General features: G+C 39.0%; 1 protein-coding gene across 4 annotated transcripts in view; it reads right to left on the bottom strand.

Annotated features, from left to right (window-relative positions):
- Window positions 1-851: 851 nt before the first annotated feature.
- Window positions 852-13,609, bottom strand: part of SCUBE1 (signal peptide, CUB domain and EGF like domain containing 1) — a 189,263-nt gene continuing 176,505 nt past the window's right edge. For all 4 annotated transcript variants that reach the window (XM_053943722.1, XM_053943724.1, XM_053943723.1 and 1 more), the window contains 8 exons: window positions 12,649-12,852; window positions 11,108-11,269; window positions 7,722-7,889; window positions 6,687-6,848; window positions 5,093-5,290; window positions 3,526-3,678; window positions 2,979-3,058; window positions 852-1,958 (listed from right to left, as the gene is read on the bottom strand). In XM_053943722.1, the coding sequence (XP_053799697.1) occupies window positions 1,806-1,958; window positions 2,979-3,058; window positions 3,526-3,678; window positions 5,093-5,290; window positions 6,687-6,848; window positions 7,722-7,889; window positions 11,108-11,269; window positions 12,649-12,852 (1,280 nt within the window). In that variant the 3' untranslated portion in view covers window positions 852-1,805. The remainder of the gene's footprint in view (window positions 1,959-2,978; window positions 3,059-3,525; window positions 3,679-5,092; window positions 5,291-6,686; window positions 6,849-7,721; window positions 7,890-11,107; window positions 11,270-12,648; window positions 12,853-13,609) is intronic.

Raw genomic sequence — 13,609 nt, forward strand, 5'->3', positions numbered from 1 at the left:
ACCAACTGTGTAAATTTAAGCAGTACTTGCTCAAGGATAAAAAGAAAGTGTCAGAAGATAACCACAAGCACCCCTAATATATGTCTTTGAGAACATCCAAATACGTATTAAACTAAAGGGTAGACAGGCAAAAAAAAAAAAAAAGCAGCAAAGCAAAACTGTGTGTTAGTCTTTTTCTGAAAGGATGCTGCCAGGAGAATTAATTTCTCCATTTAATAAACTTGTAGAATCAAAAGGGAAAATGATACACAAGAAAAAGGGACTGAAAAGGAAAGAGGCTGGAATACAAATAGAAAATAAAGGCTCGTCTGCCATTTGATTTAGCTCCTGTGCCAGGAAACAGCAGGAAACCCAGGATTTATCATCATGGCAAACCCACTGTCGCTCTGTGAGCAGGGCCTGAGCACAAGGCCAAATCTCTCCTGCAGTCCCTGTGCTCGACGGGCACTGTGGCTACAAATCTGGGATAAAAGGGAGAGCTAGGTCTCTGCAAACACATAACCTGCCCTCCAACATGTCCTGTTCACCCCTGAGCCCTGACAATCTGGGGCTTGGACACAGTTGTGCTCCCAGTGTTTTAGAGACAGCAAGTCCAGCAGCAGCTCCTCCCATGTGTGTTGTCCTGAGGGTGACTCTGTTGGTCTGCATGTGGGGGGCTCCCAAGGGAGAGGCAACAGCTGACCCTTTACTGGGCAGCAGTTGCATCTCCACTGATGCTATTTTTCCTAGAATAATACATATTGAAAGAGATTGTCCCAGAGTAAACCATTACCCAGTATTATAAAACTTCAAAAGGCTTCAGTTGGGTGTTAATAGAAGTGACAAGCACATGGAGAAGTCATTTAATTGTCTACACAAAGTTACATATATATATGAGTAAATAGGGTGTGTGGGAGTAAAGATTTAAGCATTAATATTTACAGTAACTAGAGATAACATTACTAATGTACCCACAAATAGAAGTATATATTTATATATTTATATAATGTACTTAATTAGATGCTCTCTTAATGGAAAGAAAACCAAGACTACTAGTGTTGTTGTTCATTTCTCACATATCCTGTTGTAAATGTCTTTAAAGGGACCGATTGATGCATGGAAATCCAGAGCTAAATCTGTTTCAATTAAGTAATTGACAGTGGCAAACCTCTGAAGAAGTTTAGAAGAGGACAGATAAAAACATTAGGACATTAGGGCATGGGACTCAATCTCATGTAATTCATAAAAGAAAATTATAGATTTTTTCTTCTTTTTTTTCCTTTTTGATTTCTACTTGGACAGAGGTTCCACCAAGCCACAAATGAGAAATAACAAAATTTACATTGTTTCGTTTTGTTCTAAAGATTCAAATATAAACTTCAAGTGCAATTCAAAATCCAAGTATTATTTATACTACATATTTCTTTCTATAACAGAACTTATCTGCAGGTAGTTTAATCATATTTGAATAGATTCCTCCTTTCTTTGACAAAAGTTATTGTTGATGAAAAATAAAAAGCTAGAAAGAATATTTTTACATAATGAGATTTCAAATGGAAAGTGAGGATACACTAGTGCAGACTCAAATGTGGATCTGTAACTAGATATACTCAGGGATGCATAATTTTTTTTTTTTTTTTTTTAGTAAGAATCCTATTCAGAACATCAAGTTTTAACAATTATAAAACATTATAGGTGTTCTTTGTTATCAATTGTGATAACAAAGTCTGCAAAAAAGAGCTTTCAAATTAGCAAATGTTTCTGCTATGGAGGAAAGACAATATTTGACAGGAATGTAAAGTAACCAAAAATTGAATACCACTCGACTATTTGTATGGTCGTAGAAACCTGGAAACTTTCGATCGAAGCAGCTTTATAAATGATCTTGGAAACATTTCTTTTGACTCTTGTGCTGTGTACTTGAAATAGTTTTGAGGGTGTGCCAGTACATCAAAGAGAGCTTTAATCAGTTTCTTGTCCTATGGAAGACAACACAGATATGTTAGATAAAAGCAAGGTTTGGATTTAGTGTCTGCATAGGTTTCAAAACTGAAGAACAATCAGGTCTGTTTTGCAAAATTTGAGTCTGGGTAAAACAGCATAAGGAAACTGCTCCACATTGCTGTGGAGTTTCAGAGGGATGAGTCTGCCTGCTGTGCTGGATGCTTTTTGCAGGGCTCCTGGCAGGAGCACTAACCACAAACTGCAGATATCTGCATTAGAACTGCAAACTGCCTCTGTCCTTCCCGCCTGTTCCATGCTGCTGTCCAGGCCTTCCCTCCATGGATGGGAGACAAGGCTGGTCCTCAGTGATGCTGAGCTTTCTAACGACCTTCTCCTGTACCTTGGGAAAGCCTTGATTCAGAGCCTCAGCTGAGGCTGTGCCTGGCACTGTGCACTGCAGCTGGGACCTGAGCAACCCAAAAGCTGGAGGGAGAGAACAGCACTGGCCAGGGATGGCTAAGGGAGCCTGCTCTTCCTCAGCTCCTGTCCTTCTAAGCCCTACATTTACATGGCTCAAGTTTGCCCTCTGACCAGCCTTTTTGTCAGTTTTAATTAGTTAGTTGTTATTGGTGTTGCTTGTATCTTTGGAAAACCATTTCTTATTGAGGCAAGATAGTAATTTAGGTAAATACATTTTTTAATGCACAGCAAGCTTAATGATCATTTAAACATTTAAATGCCAGACTGGAAACAATAGGTCCTTCATCCTTGGCTGACTAATTTTTGGAACATATAATCTTATTAATCATTTCAGCATATATTTCATTTAGTTTCTGCTTCCACAAAGGATATAAGCATGTTCTGAGCCCAGCTCAGTTACTTGATTTTGGGCTGCTTCAAATTCCAGCGTAAACCTCAGAAGACAAATAATTGAATTTGGGGTCACCCTTGAGCTTTAAATGTAACAACTCTATCAAGGTATCAAGAACTATTTTAGGAAAATGCTTAGGAAAAGGAATTCTTGGTTGGCCTCAAAGAAAGCAGAAATTTCTTACCTTTAGAATTTCTTGATGGTTTTCTGATGCATATAATCGGCCATCTCTAACAATGTCTTCTATTAGTTGTTGGTAATCCTCTGAAAAATAAAGATCAGGTGAGTGTCTGTGACATCTTTTGGGAGGGCAATAATCAGACATGAGCTAGACCTCCTCTTGAAGACAGAGCTGAGAAATTTTGTATCCAGTAATTATTCAGTGTCTCACAGGTTGCTGTATTCTAATTTAATCACCTTAAAATTCTCTATTTCTTTATAACAGTGGTTTTGAATTATCCCTATAAATACTTACATCCCCAAAACACTGGGGGATAATAATGCTGTATTATCTCCACTCTAAAGATGAAGAAACAGGGACACAAAATAACTTTTCTAACATTATATATGTTATATACATCTAATTTCAAAGTCTTTGCAACTAATGTTAAATGAGGCACATGAAGTTTTTCCTCATTCTTCTGTCCCTGCAAGCAATGTAAGAGAGATTCTCAAGAAAAATTTTCTCTAATTCAGATATAACACAAAGATGAAAAAAATTCCATTCTCACCATCGTAAGTCACATAGGGGACCTGAAATCCTTTGCCACTGTTTCCTTCATTTGACTTGAACTGAATCCAGAGTTTCCTTGATCTTGAGGTAAATGCAATAGGTCTCTCATAGGTCTGACATGTTTCATATGTAGTAATTGAAGTAGGAGAAGCTAGAAAGAAAGTTAAATTATGTTCTTTATATAATAATTTTTGCACCCTTCCTCGTCTAGAGGTCAGAGATGTCAAATTGACAAGACACTTCTCAGCTGACATAATCCTGACAGCAGAAGCTTTTTGTGATAGAATGGATGTTATCCTTATTTGCCTATAAAGAGAAGAAGGTTTTTCCATAGAGGTATAATTTTTGATGTTTAAAACTACTATCAATATTAATTTTTTTACTGCTCTAGCATTGTATCCCAGAGTACCCATATTCTTGTCCCAGACAGGTAAGGACAAGTGAGCTGCATGCCAGGCAGACACAGTAGTCAGCCCCTCACATGGCCAGTTTGGGGAGTTCATCCGATAGCAATAAACCACTTATAAATGAAAACACAATAAAACCAGAATGTAATATCTGGTATGGTAATTCTGAATAAAAGACTGTCACACCCTGCAGAGTCAGTGACCCACAGAACAGTTAAGCTGGATGTGAGGAGGTGGGTGGTGACAGCCAACACAGCTTCACTAAGGGCAAATCATGCCTGAAGTGTAACTTTACCCTGATGTGACTGGCTTTGGTCACTGTTGGAACCACAGTTTGGGGTCAGAAGGACAACTGATGTGTTTTGTTGTAGTAAGTGCTTTGCTTTTAAAAAAGCTCATCTGCACAGGTATAATTTCCTTCCATCTATAGTGACCAGGTGTCTTCCTTCTGATATACAGAGATGTCAATACAGGCCCTCAAGGATAAAAAATTGTGAAAATTGTTTTAGCAAATAAAATACACCATTTCTGTGAGTAAATACACTGTTTTGAACGAAAACTTCATATGAACAATTGCCTTTCAGGTTTGGTGCTTCTTGATATAGCAACAAATTACCAGAAAGATGCCCACATCCTCCAAAGCAAAAGAGGAGTGCATTTCATTGGGATCTTAAGTTTAGAAGTTGAATTAAATTCATAATCAAAGACACAATGCACCCCCTCCAATCCACAGAAAAGGAGGATTACTTTGGATTTCTTGAGGGTGTCAGTTGTACCAACACACTGCCCAGATTTAGCAATAACTGAAGCATATATATATATATATTTACAAAGGATAAGTGAGAGCACAGTTTGTGCAGATTACAGAGATAGTTCTCCAAATATAATTTATCGTCATTGACTTCTAGAAGGCAGTGATTTATCCCATGTGGTAACTGGGCCAGACAGAAGCTAGAGAACTGCTTTGTGATTCAGACAATAAACTTGAATAATTAATATTACTCTGTTAACTGTTATTGGTAGTGTTCTAACTTCCTGTGCCTCTTCATTCAAGAAACCTTTTAGAAACACTGCCTGCACTGAAGACAGTCATCCCTTCAATATGAACTATTAACTTCATGAGTTTGCAGTAAATATAACCCATGTTTGGCAACTTACCACTTTTTCTCATTACTAAAACATCGCCACATTCATCCTCAATTGGGAGAAATATCTCAGGTACTACGATGAGTATTCTTCTCTTTGGGGGTGGATTTATGTTCCAAATGCATTCCACATTAGCTGGATAGTCTCCAGGATAGTTGGGTGATTCAATGTAGCCAGTGTAGTCCCCCAGTTCTCCTCCACAGTGCTGGTCTGGGGAGAAATATAAATTAGTATTTGTGTTAGTTGATAAATTAAACTGACGTGTTTTTCGAGATCTGTCACAAGCAAGTCTAAATTCCTCCTTGTGGCTTTAGAAATGCACACATTCTCCAGCCTTTAAAGGAGCATTTGATCCATAAGATTGCTCCAGCTGATTGCAAAACCTTAATCTCCAGTGCATGAACTGATTTAATGCTTCATCCAGGCTGCTTTAACTTTGCTTGAGAAACACAAGTAAATAAACACGATCCAGTTCTGGTTACCACGGATACTATGCTGACATGCAGAAGATATTCTGCTTTAACTTATTTGGTTTCTAACCAGCTTTAACTGAATGAGAGTGCTGATCCCAACAGCCAGCCTTACTTAATTATAGATCTGCCTTGCTTCATCTTAGATTAAACCAGTTAATAAAGGATGTCCATTGATGGATCACTTTTTCTTTTTGAGTTTTCAAAAATCCTACTGAATTTGGCACAAGTTACTTAAGCTTGATCTTCCCAGGCCTATTCATCCACATAAAATTAGATATATGTTTAAATATTTTGCTTAATCCAACCCCCAAATATTATGCAAGGTCAGAAACTGGCTTGAAAACTGAGAGGATCTAAGAGAGCAGAGTAACAAGGATGGTTTATTTTACAGGAAAATCAGTAAACTTCTTCAAATTCAATACAAATATATAATTTACTCAAATGACTTTATAAATTATGAAGGGCTTATAAGACACATGGCACATAATTAGACTAAAAACTTACAGGAGAGCTGGACATGAATAGTTAGTTAGATGACATTGCTCAATTATTATAGAAACATTCTCTTAAATTAGCATGGTAGGGATAAAAAAAAAAAGCCTGCCTAAAATAATAATTCACAAAGGATCAAATAAAACTGCACTGAAATCCTTGGGGATATTCAAAATAGTAATTAAGAAAGGAGGCTGAGTACTGCAAAAAAGCCTCCAAGAAGATCTCACTATCATAAGTGATTAACTGGCAATTGCCGCATGCATGACCATATCTTCATATTTTACAATTATTCTAAAATGGCAGTTATTCTGATAGAAGATATTTTGCTCTACAGAGACACAGAGGAATATGCATCACGGTAACACAACTTACAGGATCTGGGAAAGTAAAGGTTCTGTAGTTTTAACTTGTAGCTGGCACTTTGAAATCACATTAAACCTAAAACACTCATATGCCTCAAGTGGTACTTTCCTAACTTTTTTTCCTCATTGTTTTCCCAACTTTTTCTATTCCCTCTGGCAGTAGATATTTGCTAACTAGGAGATACAAATCTGAAGTCCAACCTGACAGATGCAACCTTCGAGCTGCAGTTCACATCCAAAGACATGCTCTGTGTCACTGATATAAATGTGACTTACTTTTGCAGTGCGTGACATTGGTGGAGCCATCAAAATCTGTACTGGTGTTGCCAGGGCAGGTGATGCAGTAGTTTTGACCAAACTCAGGCTGGTATGTTCCCACAGGGCACCGGATACATCTGTGTGTTGTGGAGTTGTAGTAGTGTCCAGGAGAACAGTGAACTGCAAGGTATGAGGTGTAATATTTTCAAAAAGTACCAACCTCCAGTGCAGAGAGCTTTCCTCTGCCCTGGACATACCTGGTCTGCAACATTCTTATTAGGCCATAAAAGGCAGAAAAGACACCAGCTCCCTGTATTTCCCAGTATAAAGAAACTTCCAACTAAAACCCAGAGTTTTTATAAAAACCTTATGAACTAGAAATCCGTGATACGTATCTCTCACTGTGTTTAATATATTTGTAATAAATGGAAGCAGATGTAAATCCTCAACAAGAAAAACCTCAACAAGAAAAATTACTTTCACAGTAGCAGGAGAGAAGTTTCCATTAGTGTCTGTTTGCCAGGGTCAGCATGCCATTTCAGTAACTAAACCAAAATGCATTTGGGAAGATTCCTTCCTCAGCATTGGCACTGGAAGTTGCCATTATGAAGCTGACATTATGGAATACAGAATGCACCCTTACAGTTTCTGCCTAGCCCATGAGTAATCAATCCTTAACTTCATATAACTTTTGTAGTGTTTAGTTTTTGTGATACAGTAAATAAAAATATAAAGGACATGAAAGCTAAAGCACTGTCTAACCCAAGTTTGTGTTATTTATTGCCACACAGTGGGGCTGATTCCCTTACCAGTAGCAGTGCTGACCCCCTGCCTGTGTGTGGTAAATTCCAAAGAAAACCATAAATCCGGTTCAGTCTGCACAACCTCGGGAGACCATTCCCAGTTTACAGATTTCTTGACCATTTCATTTAATCACATGCTCATGCAGCAACAATGTTTATTTTGGAGCCTCCAAGAGCCCCTTGGCACTGAGGATAATAAACCAAAGGCCCAGAAGTAGGAAGATGAATTGTGGAAAGATTTTGAATTCACCTTTGGTTGCACAGTCTTGAAAGGAAACAGCACCTTCGTATTTGGTCATAAGCCCACCGCCACAGGTAAAACAGAGGGTCCTTCCTGGTTCAGGCTGATACATACCAAGAGGACAGACTGTACAAGGTTTAAAACCATCTGAAGAGTAGTGCCCAGGAGAACACTGCCCTAGAAATTGAAAATGATCATCTGTATTAGTGTGTTGACTTTTCTGGATGAAGTATAAAACCCACAAGTAGTTAGCAAGGCTTTCTTTCACTTAATAATGTGACATCAAGACAGCTGCAGATCAAATTCTAATCTTACCTGCATATTTTGTATTGTTCTTGTATCTTCTTCCTAAAACCACCACCAGTAATAAGAACCAGTTTCATAATAAGCTTTTTGGCAACTATGATTCTGTTTGGATTTTTTCTTTTAGAAGGGGGTCTGTTAAGATTCCATTAGAATACTTTGTACTTTCACCAAGTCTTTCATCTCGGTATTTCAAAGTACTTTATAGGAAGAAATGGAACTGAACCATGCCTATGAAGCAAGGTTTTGTATCTCCATTTTAGAGATGTGGATAGCGGATCATGGGGTTTACCAGATGGGATGGTACCAGTCCAGCACCTTGTCTATGAGAATACCTAATACCAGCAGCTTTTCATGTAGTTGTGAAAAATAGTGCTTGTCAGGTGCTCCTCTGCCAGGAAACAGGGATTTGTGAAAAGCAAATTGCTTTGTGAATCAATCTACTGACAGAAGTTTCCAAACTCGCTCTCCAGGCAGTTTCTGATATGCATTTGTTTGGCTTGGCTCTTGCTAGTTTGAGTACTTTCCTCTTTGAACCTGAGAACCAGGATGTCAGGTTTTTCAAGACTGCAGCATGAATGCGTATCTTCACACCACTCCAGACTGGGACACCAGCACTGAGAGATGCTACATATTCCCTGAGGTTGCCTAATCCCAGAACTTTGTAATTTAGCTTCCCTGAGAACTGAGCAGCATACAGAAACAACTAGCTTGAAAACAAGAAAATTTTGAGAGCTTTAGGTATTGTTGTAGTCTCATAAGGACCCTGATACTTACTGGGAAATGTTTGGGGCATTCGGTATCTTCGGTGCTTGGCATGAGTGAAGAACTTTGGCACTTAGGATGAACTACAGCTCCTGAGTGAAAGCCAAGTTCAAGTTCTGTCCCCACCAAAGCCAAACTCGTATGGACACCTGTGGGGTCAGGATCTCCAGGATTTACTTGTGCTCCCATCCCAGCTGGCTGGAATATGATGGTACAAACTGGCTGTTGTGACACAGACCTCAGAGAAATATTATGATACTAATTTGAGGACAATTTTGTTCTTGTTATTAGGAGCAAAATTGGCCTGGTTCAATTGGCTACTGGAACCCAGACTGGAACATGTTTCCTGGTAGGATTTGTGACCCTTGTGGGGGACCTATGCTGCAGCAGGCTGTGCCTGAAGGACTGACCCTGTGGAAAAGTGACTCACTGGAGAACTCTTGCCCATGACATGGAGTCACATTGGAGAAGTTAGTGAAGTCTCCTTTGGGAGGGGCTCCATGCTGGAGCAGCAGCAGGAACAACATCAGTGTGATAAACTGACCATAACCCTCATTCCCATCTCCCTGGGCTGCTGGGTGGGAGGAGGTAGAGCTGGGAAGGAAGGAGGGGTGTGGAAGAGGTGTTTTGAGGAGATACTTTATTTCTCCTTGTCCTGCTCTGATTTTGATTAGTAGTGAATTCACTGAATTTTCCCAATTTAAGTCTGTTTGATATTTGGTGAGTGGTCTCTCCTTGCCCTTAAGTGTGAACCTTTGTTATCCTGTCTCTCCCCTCTCCAGATGAGGAAGGCAGTGAGACATCAGCTTTGGTGGGTGCCTGGTGTACAGGCAGGGGCAATCTACTGCAGCACGGAATTCACTTGCAGCTACAAGTGATTTCTGCACAACAGGCACTTAAAATCTCTGACATACTTGTGGAATGTACATTCCTCACATTTAGAAGTGAGGATTTCAGTGCAAGTTTATTGGCATTTCTGCTCTGGAAGATAGGATGCAAAAATACTGTTGATTACTGGCAGGGAGTACAGACAGTACAGACTTTCTAACAAAGTCACATGTGCTGACACAAATTTTGATAAAATCTTTGACAGGGAAATTTATGAAGTCCAAAGCATATTCTCTCTTGCCACTTCCAGAGGAAAAGGAGAGAGCTGAGCAGAAAAACAGAATGTTTTGATTTGATAATAAAAATTGTGAGATAAATCCACCCTGCAAAAATAATTAGAAGGTTTTTTTTTTTTTTGTACAGAACAATAATTCCAATGTAAGACTTGAAACAAAAGTCTTTTTCTTCTAGTTGTTTTGCTGCTTTTTGCTTATAGTCAATCTTTATGAACTCAGACTGTATTTTGATATGCTTTTCTTATGTTATGGATAAATACAAATCAGCATAGCAAAGATGCACAGGGGTTTCAAATTATTTTGTCTGGTAGTTCCTTCATACAGCAAATCAGCAAAATCTATCATATGCTTGGACTGAAAACTGACACTGCAGTTATTTTTTATTCAGTAGATGGGAAAAAGTAGCAGTTTCTCAAGTGACATTTGCCATGTGTTCTCTTTAGATATCCCTGAAGAATGCATTAATGTAAATTATATGGATGAGTTTTCAAGTTAGAACTTGTGTAGCAGATAGGACAGATTAATTTCAAAGTCAGATAATGTATCTGCTATAAACTAGATTTTGATAGTCTGTAATGAAATGAGGTAAAGAAAATAAACAGTTGTATCTTAAAAACTTAGACTGATCAAGTTACAGTAGAAGCACCAGGTATTATCACATTGCAATTTAGTTTATAAATCATGAAGTTGAATCAGAGATGCTATATCACTTGCCAAAGTTACAGTGCATTCAAGCAGTGCTGAAAATTGCAATCATTAGCTCTGAGTCTGGGTTACAGATCCCTGCAGCATAACTATCTCAAATTGATAATTGCTGCTAATTAGAGCAGGTAAGCTGCATTCATGCAAAACATTAAATGAGTAGGTTCATTATTAGACTCACCAATACAAGTCCAAAGTAATCCATCCCTTTGGCTCACAATACACTGATGAGTCCTTACAAGTCAAGGTACTTCCATACCTGAGGTGAAGCACAAAGTGCTTTGCTTGGCTTGCTCATTTCCACCCCATAACTCACATTGCTGTAGCAGATCCCATTGTCTTTGGCCTGAGCCAAACCATCCATTGCTTGTAAGTGCACAGAGATTTCTTCTGTTACCTTTACAAGCCAGAATTGTGGCAGGCTCTCTCCTCTTTCAGCCTCCTTGCCTCACAGGGTGTGTGTGGCAGCACCTAAGGCATTTTTAATCGAGTTCAACTTGCCTCCACATTCCGAGACGTTCCGGGCGCCTGTTACTCCCTGGCTATCATTGCTGGGGCAAGGCTCACAGGTGAGTTGGCCTTCTGTGTCCTGGTAGGTTCCTGGCGAGCACGGGATGCATTGGTTGTGTTCTCCGCTATAAAAGGTGCCCGTGCTGCAGGTAACTGAGGAAACAAAAGGGGAGCCTAGGTAAGGATGTTCACTTTGATCACATTATTCACCCTAATACGGAACATTTAGAGAAGGTGGATGTCTTTGGGCCAGGATTAAGATGGCACGTGTTTTGCATGTGTTAGTCCAGGTCCTTGCCTGATGCAAAGAGACCCAATCTCCACTGGGGTTTAGGTCAATTTATATCAGGGTGAGGTCCTGCTACTATTGTTTAAACCATTAAATGGCTTTGTAGTGCACTCAGGTGTTTATCACATGTGTGTTGTTAATAAAGCTGTTTATACTTGAAACAGTATCTTGCAGTTTATTAAAGCAGTGCTGCATAAAGTGTGGGAAGTGTGAGCTTTTAGTTTATACCAGGTGCAGTTAAAAGTTGGTTTTATGGCAGATGACTACAAAAAGTCTCACCCCAGAGATCAGTTCTAGAGATTTCTCCATGGGCAATGTGTCCCCTGCAATAATTTCTGTAATAATTTCTGTCTCTTGCTAAATACCCCATCTGTACAGCATCTTAAATACAGATATGAATACATGTGCTTTTCTTGTTTCAGCAGGGCACGTAACTGCATTTCATATTTTTGTCTGCTGGGTAGGGGTGGTGGAAATGTCTGAGTTTCTCGATACCGATAGTAACAGCCTTTCAAACAGAGTTTCTAAATCACTCTTCCCATATGATAACAACTACCTCTGAACCCACTCACTGGAAGCACCTATCAGATGTGACTTCTTTTGGCTTGTAAATGGCTTGGTATCTCAATAGCTGGAAAAATAAGTATGCTGATTTTGAAAAGATGTCTGCAAGTGATTAGAAAGCTTGCAGTGCTGAGAACTGCCATTAATAAATTTGCATTAGCACACTGTCCCCAGCAAAGCACCAGAACCTGGTAACATGGAAAAAGGCTTAAAGAAATCAGGTATTTTACACAAAATAGATTTCTATACTTTTTTTTTTTTTACTGGACCTCTTGAGCAGATTATTTGATGGTGAGGAGGGTGACACTGGTGATATAAAAGTAAATATATAGCAGCTAGGCAAACATCATAATATTGTTTTACCAAATTGTAAATATATTTTGATAAGATGGGAGCACCTGGGAACTAACTGCCAATATTGTCTTGTGGCAGGTTTTGATAACTACCACCTGACAGCATGGGAATGTATCCATATTTATACTTCTGTTTTCCTACAACCACCTAATGAATTCCCTTCAGTCTTATGCTTCACAGGCCATGCATATATGCTGAATAATACTGATCATTAAATTCTAAGTCATTATCTCAGAGATTTCCTCCCTGGTTAACCATGGAAAAAGTAATTTCAGACTGCTTGATTTGGGGGATATGACTGAATATTCGAGCTCTTTGGACTTACCACATTTTCCATCCTGCAGTACTTGCCCTGTACTGCACGCTTCATGCCCTTCAGTAGCTTTAGCTGGCTTCTGAGCCACTTCATATTCTGTCTCAGAAAACTGAATGTAAAATTGCTGTTTATTAATAGATTTCCTCAATGTTTTGATTGCAGTTTGCAGCTTCTGCTCCATCCTTTTCCGAACACAGTCAATGTTACAGGTGTCTAGATGGGAAATGATAACAAAACTAGAAGCAATTGAGATTCATGTTTAAAAGAGGTGCTTAACAAAAAGCCTAGCCTGCATTGCACTATGACACCTCTATTTGTTTCACTGCCTTGTCCATGTAAATTGAAGCAGCAGCTCACTGTATTCAAGATCAGGACTTTCAAAGGGACAGGACAGTATCCTGAGTTCCATGGAACAGTGTCATGGCCTGCAAGTGCACACTGAGTGCTGCAGAAAGCATCAATCCCATTGTGTTCTCCTTTCAGGTGTGTATTCAGTCTGCCACCATTAATGTTCCTGAATTTTCTCTGCCCACACTTTTCTTAGTTGATTAGGAACTTCTGCCACTTCCCTGACCAAAACACCTTTGTGTCAGTGACAAAAAGAAAGGTGCTTTCAGGCACAACTGCTGTTTGAACCAATTGGCTAATGAGGTGCCCCTCAAGGTTTCGAAATCTGTCTTTGAGGACTGACGTCTTTATAGGATTCAGCCCACATTTTTTTTGGCTGGAATTTATAACTTAATATTCCATCTTATTTACAACTTGAGGCAATTAGTTTTATTCCGAAGTTTGGTAAGAAAACATGAATTTTTCAACTGTGTGATAAAACTGTCTGATTCACAGACTACATATTCAGCAACTTACATTTTGGAGCATGTTTTTATCATTGTTTTTGCAGAACTTCTACCTAATCTTTATGTTCCCTGTACATTGATTAGCACTTCTGATGTTTAAAGAAATGAGACTTGAT

This window comes from Vidua chalybeata, chromosome 5, assembly GCF_026979565.1.
Source record: "Vidua chalybeata isolate OUT-0048 chromosome 5, bVidCha1 merged haplotype, whole genome shotgun sequence".
NCBI lineage: Eukaryota > Metazoa > Chordata > Aves > Passeriformes > Viduidae > Vidua > Vidua chalybeata.